The sequence below is a fragment of the Saimiri boliviensis genome, chromosome 4 (genome assembly GCF_048565385.1).
Source record: "Saimiri boliviensis isolate mSaiBol1 chromosome 4, mSaiBol1.pri, whole genome shotgun sequence".
Classification (NCBI taxonomy): Eukaryota; Metazoa; Chordata; class Mammalia; order Primates; family Cebidae; genus Saimiri; species Saimiri boliviensis.
Genome location: NC_133452.1, coordinates 18,562,962 through 18,576,753, shown reverse-complemented (window position 1 = coordinate 18,576,753; position 13,792 = coordinate 18,562,962). Strand labels below are relative to the sequence as shown.

General features: G+C 43.1%; 1 protein-coding gene across 1 annotated transcript in view; it reads left to right on the top strand.

Annotated features, from left to right (window-relative positions):
• Positions 1–11,143: 11,143 nt before the first annotated feature.
• CCDC170 (coiled-coil domain containing 170) overlaps positions 11,144–13,792 on the top strand; it is a 129,551-nt gene continuing 126,902 nt past the window's right edge. Inside the window, exon 1 of the mRNA XM_010331419.3 lies at positions 11,144–11,308. Coding sequence (XP_010329721.3) covers positions 11,225–11,308 — 84 coding nt within the window. The 5' untranslated portion in view covers positions 11,144–11,224. The remainder of the gene's footprint in view (positions 11,309–13,792) is intronic.

The following is a 13,792-nucleotide window of genomic DNA, read 5'->3' as shown; positions in this document are numbered from 1 at the left end:
ACTAAGCTATCAAATGGACAAGACATTGACATTTGAGGTCTGCTGTCTTCCCAGTCTACCCCCGTCAACCAGCTTCCACTGTGGAATAACCTGTCTTGTGATTATCATATATATGTGTGAAGTTATTAAGGAGTATTAACTCACATGATTACAAGGTCCCACAATAGGGCATCTGCAAGCCGAGGGACAAGGAAGCCAGTCCGAGTCTCAAGGCTGAAGAACTTGGAGTCTGATGTTTGAGGACAGGAAGCATCCAGCACGGGAGAAAGATGTAGTCTGGGAGGCTAGGCCAATCTAGGCTTTTCACATTTTTTGCCTGTTTTATATTTGCTGGCAGCTGATTAGATGGTGCCTACCCAGGTTAAGGGTGGGTCTGCCTTCCCCAGCCCACTGACTCAAATGTTAATCTCCTTTGTCAACACCCTCACAGACACACCCAGGATCTATACTTTTTGTCCTTCAACCCCATCAAGTTGACACTCAGTATTAACCATCACAATGGTTGTAATGGTGACCTTAATATCTGGTTCTGTGGACTTCTGGGCACATCCTGTGACTGGACAGGGAGCCTGAGGGAAGGGGAGTCCTGGGGAGGGCTTTGTAGCCACAGGCTTGCAGGCTGGAGGGTGAAATCTTGATTTTTATTAATTTAGGTAAGAAACTAAGCTATCAAATGGACAAGACAGTGGCATTTGAAGTCCATTGTCTTCTCAACCTCCCCATTCCCAACAGCTTCCATTGTGGAATAATCTGTTTTGTGATTATCAAGTTATTTTCTTATACGTGTTAATATAGTTAGTTAAATTCCTGTCTTGGTGGGGGAGATAGCATGTCTTTATAAGATGTTTGGCATATATCTGCTTTGGTTTAACCATATGAGGCCAATTGATTGATTGATTGACTGACTGACTTATTTATTTATTTATTTATTGAGACAGGGTCTCATTCTGTCACCGAGGCTGGAGTGCCATGGCCTGATCATAGTTCACTCTGCTCAAAGTGCTAGGATTTCAGGCATGAGCCATCATGCCCAGCCCAGAGGCCGACTGATTGATTGACATTTAATTTAATTTAATATTTATTTGAGACAGGGTCTCACTCTGTCACCGAGGCTGGAATGCACTGGCCTGATCGTAATTCACTTCAGCCTCGAACTCCTGGACTCAAGTGATCCTCCCACTTTGGCCTATCAAAGTGCTGGGCTTTCAGGAGTGAGCCATCACGCCCGCCCGGAGGCCAGTTGATTTCTAAGCTCCTGGAGGCAAGGCAGCGCATTGTTTCTCCAACCCCTTTCTAAAATTCCTATTTTCCAAAAGTAAAGAAAATGCTTTAAAAATTTATTCTTACATACTGAGTACTTAAAAGAAAATTAAGCCAATGATCTTCCAAAATTTGGAGTAATTTAGAGTAAGAGTAAACACTTTGCTTTTCTAGCCCTTCTTTGCAGTGTCTTTTGGGGGAATTCTCCACTCAGTTTTAGAAGAGTAATGCTAACAGCTCATACTTACTTTGTACTTTGTCCTAGGTTCCAGACTAAGCGTTTTACATATGTTAAATAACTTAATCTTCAAAGCAACCGCATGGATTGCTATTACTTCTATATTACAGATGAGGGATAGACCCTATAGGCGTCCCCAAACTATGGCCCGCAGGCCGCATGCGGCCCCCTGAGGCCATTTATCCGGCCTCCCGCCGCACTTCAGGAAGGGGCACCTCTTTCATTGGTGGTCAGTGAGAGGAGCACAGTATGTGGCGGCCCTCCAACGGTCTGAGGGACAGTGAACTGGCCCCCTGTGTAAAAAGTTTGGGGACGCCTGCCTAGGAAGTTGAGAAACTTGCCCAAGATCAGGGAATTCAGAAATGGCAAAGACAGGATTTGAACCAGGCACCCTTACTCCAGGGTGTGTCTACTTAACCACTGTTAGAGGGCCTTCAAGATGAGGGGTAAAGCCAAGGACTTTCAGGTTTTTTTTTTTTCTTTTTTTTCTGAGATGGAGTTGCACTGTTGCCCAGGCTGGAGCACAGTCACTCAATCTCAGTTCACTGCAACCTCTGCCTTCTGGGTTCAAGTGGTTCTCCTGCCTCAACCTCCCAACGAGCTGGGATTACAGGTGCATGCCACTACACCCTGCTATTTTTTTTGTATTTTCAGTAGAGACAGGGTTTCATTGTGTTAACCACTATGGTCTTGATCTCCTAACCTCGTGATCCTCCCACCTTGGCCTCCCAAAGTGCCGGGATTACAGATATGAGCTACTACGTCCGGCCTCACTTTTGGTTTTTTAATTTTAATTTTTAGAGATAAAGTTTCCCTATGTCGCCTAGGCTGGAATGCAGAGGCACGATCTTAGGTCACTGTAACGTTGAATTACTGGGCTCGAGCCACCCTTCCACCTCAGCCTCTCAAAGCCCTGGGATTACAGGTGTGAGAAACCACACCTTGCCAACTTTCAGTATTTTTTAATAAGGACATTGTAGTTCTTGAGCAAAACAAAACAAAACAAAACAAAACAAAACGAAAACAAGATCTCTCATATACTTTACGTATTTCTGGTTTTTGTTTTCATATATATGAAACAAGATCTCATTTATAATCCATTTTAAATTAAGGGTGTGATTGGCAACTTGGTTAAAGCAGGGAAAATGTTTTACACCACGGCAGTTTCACTGGGCAATCTGTTATTTTCAGCTACCAAAAAGGAGGGTTAGTTTTTGTGTGGGAAAAAGCTGCCAACTCCGTGGATCAGTTCTAATTTTTTTTTTTTTTTTTTTGAGATGGAGTTTTGCTCTTGTCACCCAGGCTGGAGTGCAGTGGCACAATTTTGGCTCAGTGCAACCTCTGCCTCTTGGGTTCAAGTGATTCTCCTGCCTCAGCAGGAGTAGCTGGGAATACAGGCACCTGCCACCAGACCCAGCTAATTTTTTGTGTGTTTTTAGTAGAGACGGGGTTTCACCATGTGTGCCAGGCTGGTCTCAAACTCCTGACAGGTGATCCGCCTGCCACAGCTTCCCAAAGTGCTGAGATTACAGGTGCGAGCCACCTTGGCCAGCCCTAATTTTTAAGTACTACATCTGTTGAAGACATTTGCTCTTAGCTGTCTTCCTCTGTCAACATCTTTGGTGACATCGATGTCCAACTATGTGACCCATCCAAAGTTTTGGCCATTCAGTTCATTGATGACGTGCCTCAAAATCAATGATTTTTTTTTTGCAATATTTCAAGAGCCACCTGTTCCCACGGTTACAGCCTAGACCAGGAACTGCACTCTCTCTGGTTTTAAGCTTCCTACTCCGACCACCACCTACTGTCTTTTCAATTCACTTCACTGGAATAGCCCCATTGCAACAACGTTCTGACCTCATCAGGACCTCTCAGTCATTGATCCTATTCTATTTTTTCAAACTCCTGTATTCCTTTATTTTCTCCCTATCTTCATTTTCTTTACTATCCAGCTTAAATTCCATGAGCCATCATTATAATGACTCCCTGTAAATCAATTACCTTGTTCCTCTATCTTCCTTGCCTGGCGTAACCCTGACCTTGGTTGAAGGTAACTATGTTCCATTTTCTCAAACAATTGAAACATATAGGAGAAAAATCATACAATTGAGCTGACTGATTTCATTTTAAAATCATGACCATAAACCTCAAGGGCTCGCTCAGCAGTGCAGGGTAATTCCATTCTGTTTCCCCGTGTAGTGTTCTCTAAATGTTAGTCATTCCTCTATCACCTGTACAACTGTTGCTGTATCTGAATACTACCCATGCCATCATTTACTAAATAATTTATCTTAAGTTGATTCCAATGGAAGAATGTACTCATATCCTAAATGTTGCCCTGGACCAGGGGTCTATGGCCCATAGACCAAATCCAGCCTGTTGCCTGTTTTAATATGGCCCAGAATCTAAGAGTCAGTTTTAGATTTTCGGGTGTTTTTTTTTTTTTTTTTAAAAAAAGAATAATAGTATTTTGTGACACATGATGTGACAAAAAATTCAAATTTTAGGGTCCATATGTAGTTTTATAGGAACACAGTCTCACTTGCTTATGTTTCATCTCTGGTTGCTTTCACACTCAAATAGCAGGATTGAGGGGCTGCAAAAGAGACAACATGTGGTGCTCTTATCATGTTGCCCTGCTGATCCACAAACCACAAATAATAGGGGTACAGCCATACTCTGCAGTGTTTGGTGGAGTACCATATGTATTGTGCTATGGTGACATTTACTTTACTTTTAAAATTACCAGAGCTTGGCTGGGCATGGTGGCTCACCCCTGTAATCCCAGCACTTTGGGAGGCCAAGGTGGGTAGATCACAAGGTCAGGAGTTCAAGACCAGCTTGGCCAACATAGTGAAACCCTGTCTCTACTAAAAAATACAAAAAAATTAGCCAGGCAAGGTGCCACATGCCTGTAGTCCCAGCTACTTGGGAGGCTGAGGCAGGAGAATCACTGGAACCCAGGAGGTGGAGGTTGCAGTGAGCCGAGATCATGCCACTGCACTCCAGCTTGGGCAACAGAGTGAAACGTCATCTAAAAAAAAAGTTACCAGAGCTTACATATCATGTTATTACAAGAAACATGGATTTTGGATGTCATGCTTTTAAGACAGTAAATAGATAATTTTTTGTAGAATTAGATGCCAAAGTATTAAGTTTACTATGCAGATGACACTATCTATGTGCTAAAAGAACACTTAGACATTGACATAACTAGACTAAGCATTCATTATAATACCCTTATCTCATAGGAAAGTAACAGAAAATTAGAAAATTTAAAATGGAATATCTGATCACAGCAGAGCTGTCTCACAAAAATAAAAGATAAAATGAGTCTGCAACCAAAGACAGTTCTGACTGGTTAATTTATTAAGCAGGCAGAGAGCCATTCACCAATGTTGAGTTCATTAAATCATGTTTAATTGCTGCAGCCAAAGAAATGTGCTCTTAGAGAAGATAAACTTGCCTTTCACTGAGACTGGTTGTTCACAGAGTTGAGGATGTTGGGAGCAACATGAACATGTTTTGCCTTAAAAACAGGGCAAATGGGCTGAGCACAGTGGCTCAAGCCTGTAATCCCAGCACTTTGGGAGGCTGAGGCAGGCAGATCACGAGGTCAAGAGATCAAGACCATCCTGGCCAACATGATGAAACCCCGTCTCTACTAAAAATACAAAAATTAGCTGGACATGGTGGCACACGCCTGTAGTCCCAGCTACTCGGTAGGCTGAGGCAGGAGAATTGCTTGAACCTGGGAGGTGGAGGTTGCAGTGAGCCAAGATTGTGCCACTGCACTCCAGCTTGGCGCCTGGCGACAGTGTGAGACTCTGTCTCAAAAAACAAAACAAAACAAAAGAAAACAAAACAGGGCAAATGATTTTCTTTGGTTCTTGATAAGTTGACAGATGTTAACAATACTGAGCAGTTGTTATTGGAGATATCAGTGACCCCCCCAAAAAAACCTATGTGGAGAGAATACAGGTGAGAATATTTTAAGAGAAACAGAAAACACAAATTCATTACAATCTGAAGTAGAATCCAATGTGTTACAACTGATGATGGTAAAAATATGTGTTGATGGTAAAAATATGTGTTTCTGGGTTTAATCAAATACATTTACAAAGGGTTTAATCAAATACATTTACAAAGCTTTTGAAAATGAAAAACCTATGGTTACTCATTATATTATTCATCAGCAAACACAGCACAGAAAATATTTGTATTTATCAGGCATTATTAAACCAGTAGGGTAAACGTTGAACTTTATTGCACTTGTGGACTTAACCATTGTCACTTTTATAAGTTTTTTTTTTGCCATAAATAGAAACTGTATATCCTGACTTGCTCTGATGCACAGAAATTTGATGGGTCAGTGGTGACAATGTTTTATTTCAATTTTTTTAAACTCAGGGTTAGATTGAAAGTTTTCCAAATAAGAAACACAGCTTTCAATCAGTATTATCGAATACTGAAACGGCTTTGGAAATTAGCTTTTGGTGTAGAGCTGGTAATATTTGTTAATCAATTCAAGGTAGAATTACAAGACAAGACAGTACTATATACAATAACTGCTAATATTGTTCAAAGTACAAGCTGTCAAGCTGCTCTATATGCTTTCTATGCTGATGAAATTTAAAACAAGATGTGAAATCTTCATTCTCACAAAATATTCAGCCCTCAATGCATGTGCAAAGGAAATTCCTGTATTTCAAAAATATATTAGCATTCAACTGCAGTTGAAGAGCTTCCATCTAACCTTCAACTGGAAGCTTTTAATCTGCAGCATAATGACATGCTCAAAGACAAATATCAACATAAAAATCTAAGGTAAATTTATAGATGCCTTCTGAGTGATTAATATGCTCAACTTAAATCACATGCTTATGAACTGAAATCAATAGTAAGCAGTACCCATCTGTGAAAATGACATTTTCAAACTTAAAACATATAAATTTTAATTCCAAATAAGCATTAAGAAGTGGAAATTTGGCCAGGTGAGGTGGTTCACACCTGTAATCCCAGCACTTTGGGAGGCTGAGGCAGGTGGATCACCTGAGGTCAGAAGTTTGAGACCAGGCTCACCAATATGGAGAAACCCCATCTCTACTAAAAATACAAAGTTAGCCAGGTGTGGTGGCACATGCCTGTAATCCCAGCTATTCGGGAGGCTGAGGCAGGAGAATCGCTTAAACATGGGAGATGGAGGTTGTGGCAAGCCAACATGTGTATATATACATATATAAATATACCTAAAACTTAAAGTCAAATAAACATCATATAGGGCCAGAAAATACATATTTATTGTAGGTGTTTTTTAGAACCTTATATTTACCCAACTAAAATGTCTTGAAATGTACTTTACATTTTTTATAAGAAATATTCTGCTTTTTTTTTTTTTTTTTTTTTGAGACGGAGTTTTGCTCTTGTTACCCAGGCTGGAGTGCAATGGCACGATCTCGGCTCACTGCAACCTCCGCCTCCTGGGTTCAGGCAATTCTCCTGCCTCAGCCTCCTGAGTAGCTGGGATTACAGGCACACGCCACCATGCCCAGCTAACTTTTTGTATTTTTAGTAGAGACAGGGTTTCACCTTGTTGACCAGGATGGTCTTGATCTCTTGACCTCGTGATCCACCTGCCTCGGCCTCCCAAAGTGCTGGGATTACAGGCTTGAGCCACCGCGCCCGGCATATTCTGCTTTTTAAAATAACAATTGTGATTACCTTAATAATAAAACAGAAGGTCTTTGAGTTATTTTTCATAAAGTGAGCTCTCAATGGTTCTCTAAGCTTAGCTTATAGTAAACTTATAAGATGGATCACATTTATTTTAGGCGTAGAAATATATTGGAAACAGTCATATGTATGGGGAAAAGATAGAAAATGGACCTTAAATGAAATGAAAATGTGTCAAAATTTTTGGAAATGACACTGACAAATTGTTTGACAACGAGCTGTATGTCACAATAGAACAAATAAGGGACAGGGGATCTGTTTTAGGATGAACTGATCAAAGTCAAGTCATTGCTGAAGAGTGTTCATTTATTAGATATTCCAGTAAGGATCAGCAAGCAAGTGAAGCAAGTCTAGGAAAGGACTGAAAATGGCTATATTTATTTATTTATTTTGAGATAGAGTTTCACTCTTGTTGCCCAGGCTGGAATGCAATGGTGCGATCTCAGCTCACTGCGACCTCCGCCTCCTGGGTTCAAGCGATTCTCCTGCCCCAGCCTCCCAAGTAGCTGGAATTACAGGCGCCTGCCACCATGCCCAGCTAATTTTTAGTAGAGATGGGGTTTCACCATGTTGGTCAGGCTGGTCTTGAACTTCTGACCTCAGGTGATTCACCCACTTTGGCCTCCCAAAGTGCTGAGATTACAGGCCTGATCCACTATGCCCGGCTGGTCTTGCTATATCCTCACATGGAAGAAGATGCAAGGTAGCTCACTCAGCCACTTTTTTAAAGTTTAAAAATGTTAAAATAATAATACTAATAAAAGATAAACAACTCAAAGATCTTCTGTTTCATTATTAGGGTAAATAACAACTTATACATATATATGTGTCTTTTTTAAGAAATAATTTTGCATTTGAAAATTTTTTCTTCATTTAAAAATGTTAATGTTTTTTAAATTGACATATAATTATATATATGTATGGGATCCATACTGAAGTTTTGATACAAATAATGAATGGTGATCAGGATAATTAGCAGAGCCATCATCTCAAACATTTTTTATTTCTTTGTGTTAGGAACATTCAATATGCTCCTTCCAGCTATTTGAAACTATGTAATATATTATAGTTAACAGTAGTCATCATATGGTGGTATGGAACACTAGAACTTATTTCTCCTGTTTAGCTGTCATTTTGTATCCTTTAACAAATCTGAACCACTTTTATAAGAGATAATCTCATTCATGAGGGTTCAGCCCCCACGACTTAATCAGTTCTCAAAGACCCCACTTCTTTTTTTTTTTTTTTTTAATGGAGTTTCACTTGTCAGCCAGGTTAGAGTACAATGGCACAATCTCAGCTCACTGCAACCTCTGCCTCCTGGGTTTAAGCAATTCTCCCGCCTCAGCCTCCTGAGTAGCTGGGATTACAGGTGCACCACCATGCCCAGCTAATTTTTGTATTTTGAGTAGAGATGGGGTTTTGCCATGTTGGCCAGGCTGGTCTCGAACTCCTGACCTCAGGTGATCTACCGGCCTCAGCCTCCCAAAGTGCTGAGATTACAGGTGTGAGCCACCGTGCCCGGCTGGGCCCAACTTCTTAACACTATCACAGTGGATATTAGGTTCCAACAAATGAATTTGGGGAGGGGAGTAGCAACATTTAGATCATAGCAAGTGTTTAGGAAAATACTTAAATGAAGCCCACTCTTAAACAACCCTTAGACAATTAAAATGTCACAGAAGTGATTTCAGTGGCAAGTTTTTAAACAGAAGTCAAAAAGCTCCAAAAGTTATATTACAAATTTTCCTATGAGAAACATGTACATCTGCAAAACAAACAAGCAAACAAGTAAAAGGAGGAAACCAGAGTTCTAAACTTATGACACCACAAGAAAACTCCAAGCCAGAGGTCTGCACTGAGGTACTGTAGGCCACATGTGCTGCCCACACACTGGGTTTTGTGAGAGGTCTGGACTGGAATTTATTTGTACATATTTTTCTTCCCTCCTTTGCTTAAACTATTATCAGACCTAGAAAACCACGTCCCCAACCCCCAGCCTGAAATGTTCTAGCACCCTGGTCCCAGCTGGTCTAAATCGTCATCTTCTCCAAGGTCCAGCCCTCAGGGTCCCCCCAACTCAACATCTTTGACGTCATCACGTCATCAAATGCTGCTTGAAAAGGCACTTGGCTCGCGTCTTGACATCCCAGAAATCTCAAAAGCATCTGGGGAGGGCTGAGCCAAGTACTTTTTCCGCCTCCAGTTGCCACAAAATCACATAGTTTTATACAGAGAAAAATCTGTGTCATGCTGATTTTTAAAGACTGTGCAAATTTATATCTTCTATTCTCATGAATAAGAGATACGAGGTTGACCCAAGTGACTAGAATTAGACTTTATGACATGGGATTCTAAAACAATTGGGTTAGAGTTAATGGAGAAGGATTTCCACCTGGTTCTTTTCCAGGTGTCTTGAGTTTTTATCAATTTTGTTTTCTCTGGCAGGGTTGGTTCCTTGAAAATTTAACAGGTTTGTAGTGGTTCTACTGCAAGGAAAAACTGCAACTTGAAAATGTGTTCGTTCCAAATTATACTGTTAATAGGAGATTTCTGAAAGCCTAAGTTTTTATTAAGAATGTTTTCTTTAATGGTGCATTAAGTGAAAGCCTTGAGATGCATCTGGATTACATATATGGCAAAGTTGCTGTAAGATCAAAATCCATTGTCCAGATGAAGAAATCCTCAGAGATGATATGAATGCATGTAGGATGATCGATGGAATCCAAGAAAAGCTGCCATAGCTCTGCTTTTGTCTGTTTGTTTTGTCTTTAGAGACAGGGTTCTGCTCTGTCATCCAGGCTGGAGTGCAGTGGTGCCATGCTGGCTTACTGCAACCTCCACCTCCCAGGTTCAAGCGATTCTCCTGCCTCAAACTCCCAAGTAGCTGGGATTACAGGTGTGTGCCACCACGCCCGCCTAATTTTTGTATTTTTAGTGGAGACGGGGTTTCGCTATGTTGGCCAAGCTGGTCTTGAACTCCTGACCTCCCAAAGTGCTGGGATTACAGGTGTGAGCCACCTTTCCTGGCCCCACCCTAGCCTTCTGAGTAGCTAGACTACAGGTGTGCACCACCATGCCTGGCTAATTTTCTTTTTAAAACATTTTTTAGGGATAGGGTCTTGCAGGTTGGGTGTGGTGCCACTGCACTCCAGTCTGGGTGACAGAGTGAGACTCCATCTCAAATAACAATAATAATAATAATAATAATAATAATAATAAACAACTTGTTTCATTTAAGGAGATTATTTGAGGAAAGAACTTAGAACAGCGCATGAAAGAGCACATGTATTTCATAATGAGAAGCTGTGGCTGTTACTAACACTGCTATTACTAGTACCCAGATTTCCTGGCAGGGTTGTTGAGAAGGTGAAATGAAAGAACGCACACCAGGGCAGGCTACATAATTTGCGGAGCCCGGTACAGAATGAAAATGCAAGACCCCTTGTTCGAAATTTCCTAAAAACGTCAAGACAGGGACAGCAGAATACTAAACCAAGCGCAGGACCTGGACCTACACAGGTTGCACGCTCCGCTCGCAGATCCATTTGCATACAGTGGGTGCTAAATAAATGCTCCGTTCACCCTTGTGAAGGCGCCTAAGCCTCACTCGCTCCAGTACCGTTCACACTGACCACTGGCTGCATTTATCCCTGACTTAAGGATGAGGCCTGGAATTGCGCTCACCGCAGAGTCCCACCGGGAGGACCGACTCCCATCCCCTCTGACTGCCCAAGGTCGCCCTGGCAGCGTCGGCCGCTCAGCTGCAGGCCCTCGCCACGGAGGACAGGCTCGCGGGGCTCGGGCTCCACTTTGGCCTCCAGAGGCCGGGCCACCCAGTTGGCGCGCAGCCAGGCGCCGCCGCGTCCCCGCGGTGTTTACCCGTTGCCCGAGGAGACGCCCGCGCCACCCGCCAGCTCCCTGCGTTGCCACCTCGCTCAGGGCCGGGTCCGGGTCCGGGTCCGAGTGCCCCCCAGGGCTCCTGCCAGCATGAGGCGCGGCCGCTCCTACGGCTCCAGGAGCCCGGACTCCACCAGCCACACCGCGCTGGGTGCCGCTTCGCCCGCGCCCGAGGTACGGTTCCAGCCGCCGGCCGCGCACGGGGATGGCCAAGGGGATAGAAGACCCGGGAGGGGACTAGGCTCTCCTGATTTGCACCCTTTTCCTCCCGGAGGCGTGGGCAGAATAGGAACAGCTCTGTGCCCGCGTGGGCGGTGGCCTGGGACTGCCAGGGCGCTGATTTCAGGAGGGGATGGGCAGGACCGCAGTTTTCGGAGTGCGTCTGAATTTTAAGTTGCGCCACGCTGCTTCTCTGACCATGGAAATTCGGTGAAATTCGAAAGACACTGTGGCCGGGAAGTTCCTCCCCGCGACCCCTAGGAGCAAAGAATTCCTTCATTTAACTTTCCCTGCTTAGCTACTGAGGTGTGCTTCGGAGCAATTTCTGGAAAACCTGTTGTGGTAGAAAGAGGGCCAGCCCGGAGTAGTAGAGTCGCTGGCCCTTTCGTTGCGAACTAATCCAGAAACATCGATAATTCGGTTGTGGCTGGATGCACCTACTCATTTACTTCCAGGTGTTACTTAAGCATTGGGGACTTTCAGGTATTAGATGTGCCAGCGCGCGCGCACACACACACGAACATGGGCGCACACACAGACGCGCGTGCACACACACGCGAACACTCACACAGGAGAACAAACACGCGCACAGACACACACACGAACACGGGCACATGCACGCTCGGGCGCACAAGAAGATCTGGCTGGCTGAGCCTGGTTTAGGTATCTCCCTTTGGCCCTGGCATCAGGACCCACCAGGTATCCCGTGTATCGGGAGTAGTTGCCAAAGATGCGGAAATTGTGTTCAGCTCAACTGCTAACAGCAAGTAGCTCACCCAATTAGCAAATGATGGAGCAGGGACTTAGCATCTTTCTTTCCAAAGTTCTGGAAACTTTTCCTACCATGCTATGTATTGACCATAAGATATCCCTGGGGGATGTAGTGAATTCAAAACGTGGTTTGGATTCTCCAACGTGCTATCCGAATGCTTCTAACATTCAGCAGCTTTGATTGTTGCCTTACATCTAATCTGTATTTAGATTTCTCTGATTCCTGGCATATTTGTGGAAAATTAGTACCACTATGTGCAAATAAAACAACTTTTTTCTTTCTTTCTAATTCAGAATTCAGTTACTAGATGTTTTTGCTTCCATTTGACATTTTCATATTTGGCTTTAATTTTTATCCCAATGTGGTATCTTAGCCCATACATATATGGTATTTTTATATTATTTATATATTTTTTTGGTGAGCCCATTGAGAGTACATTACAGGCATCATGACCCTTCCTTCCTTCCTCCCTCACTCTCTCCCTCCCTTCCTTCTTCCCTTTCTTCCTTTCCTTTCTTTCCCTCTCTCTGTCTCTCTCCTTTTTTTTTTTCTCCCTCTTTCTCTCCCTCCCTCCTTTTCTTTCTTTCTTCTTTTTTTGAGACAGGGTCTTACTCTGTCATCCAGGTTGGAGTGCAATGGCATGATCTCGGCTCGCCACAGCCTGCTGACTCCCCCCGGCTCAAACGATCCTCTCACCTCAACCTCCGGAGTAGCTGGGACTACAGGCATGCCACCATGCCTGGATAATTTTTGTATTCTTTGCACAGGTGGAATTTTATTGTGTTGCTCAGGCTGGTCTCAAACTCCTGAGCTCAAGCGATCCACATGCCCCAGTCTCCCAAAGTGCTGGGATTACAGAGGTGCGCCACCATGCCTGGTCCCCTGTGACCTTTCATCTGTAAATACTCTGGTGTGTTATCTCCTAAGAATAAGGGCATCCTGTAACCAGCATACAGTGATCAAAATCAGGATATTTAGCATTGTGACAATAATGTTATCTAATGTACACAATCTACTAAAATTCTGCCAGTTGTCCCAATTATGTCATTTATTGTCAATTTTTTTTCCCATTCCAGGATCACACATTGTATTTAGTTATGTCTCCAGTCTCCTCAAACCTGGAATGTTCTTTGCCTTTTTGGTTGTTTGCTTTCTTTTGTCTTGGATAATACTGCATTTTTGCAGAGTCCAGGTCATTTGTTTTACAGAATAAGTTTCTCTGATTGTTCTTCATGATTAGATTTTTTTTTTTTTTTTTTTTTTTTTTTTTTTTTTTTTTTAGACGGAGTTTCACTCTTGTTACCCAGGCTGGAGTGCAATGGCGCAATCTCGGCTCACCGCAACCTCTGCCTCCTGGGTTCAGGCAATTCTCCTGCCTCAGCCTCCTGAGTAGCTGGGATTACAGGCATGCGCCACCATGCCCAGCTAATTTTTTGTAATTTTAGTAGAGACGGGGTTTCACTATGTTGACCAGGATGGTCTCGATCTCTTGACCTCGTGATCCACCTGCCTCGGCCTCCCAAAGTGCTGGGATTACAGGCTTGAGCCACCAAGCCCGGCTCATGATTAGATTTTTGAGGAATAACACAAGAGATGTTATGTCTCAGTGTATCACATCAGGAGGGGCATATGTCAGCTTGTCCCATTATTGGTGATGCCCCCAACTG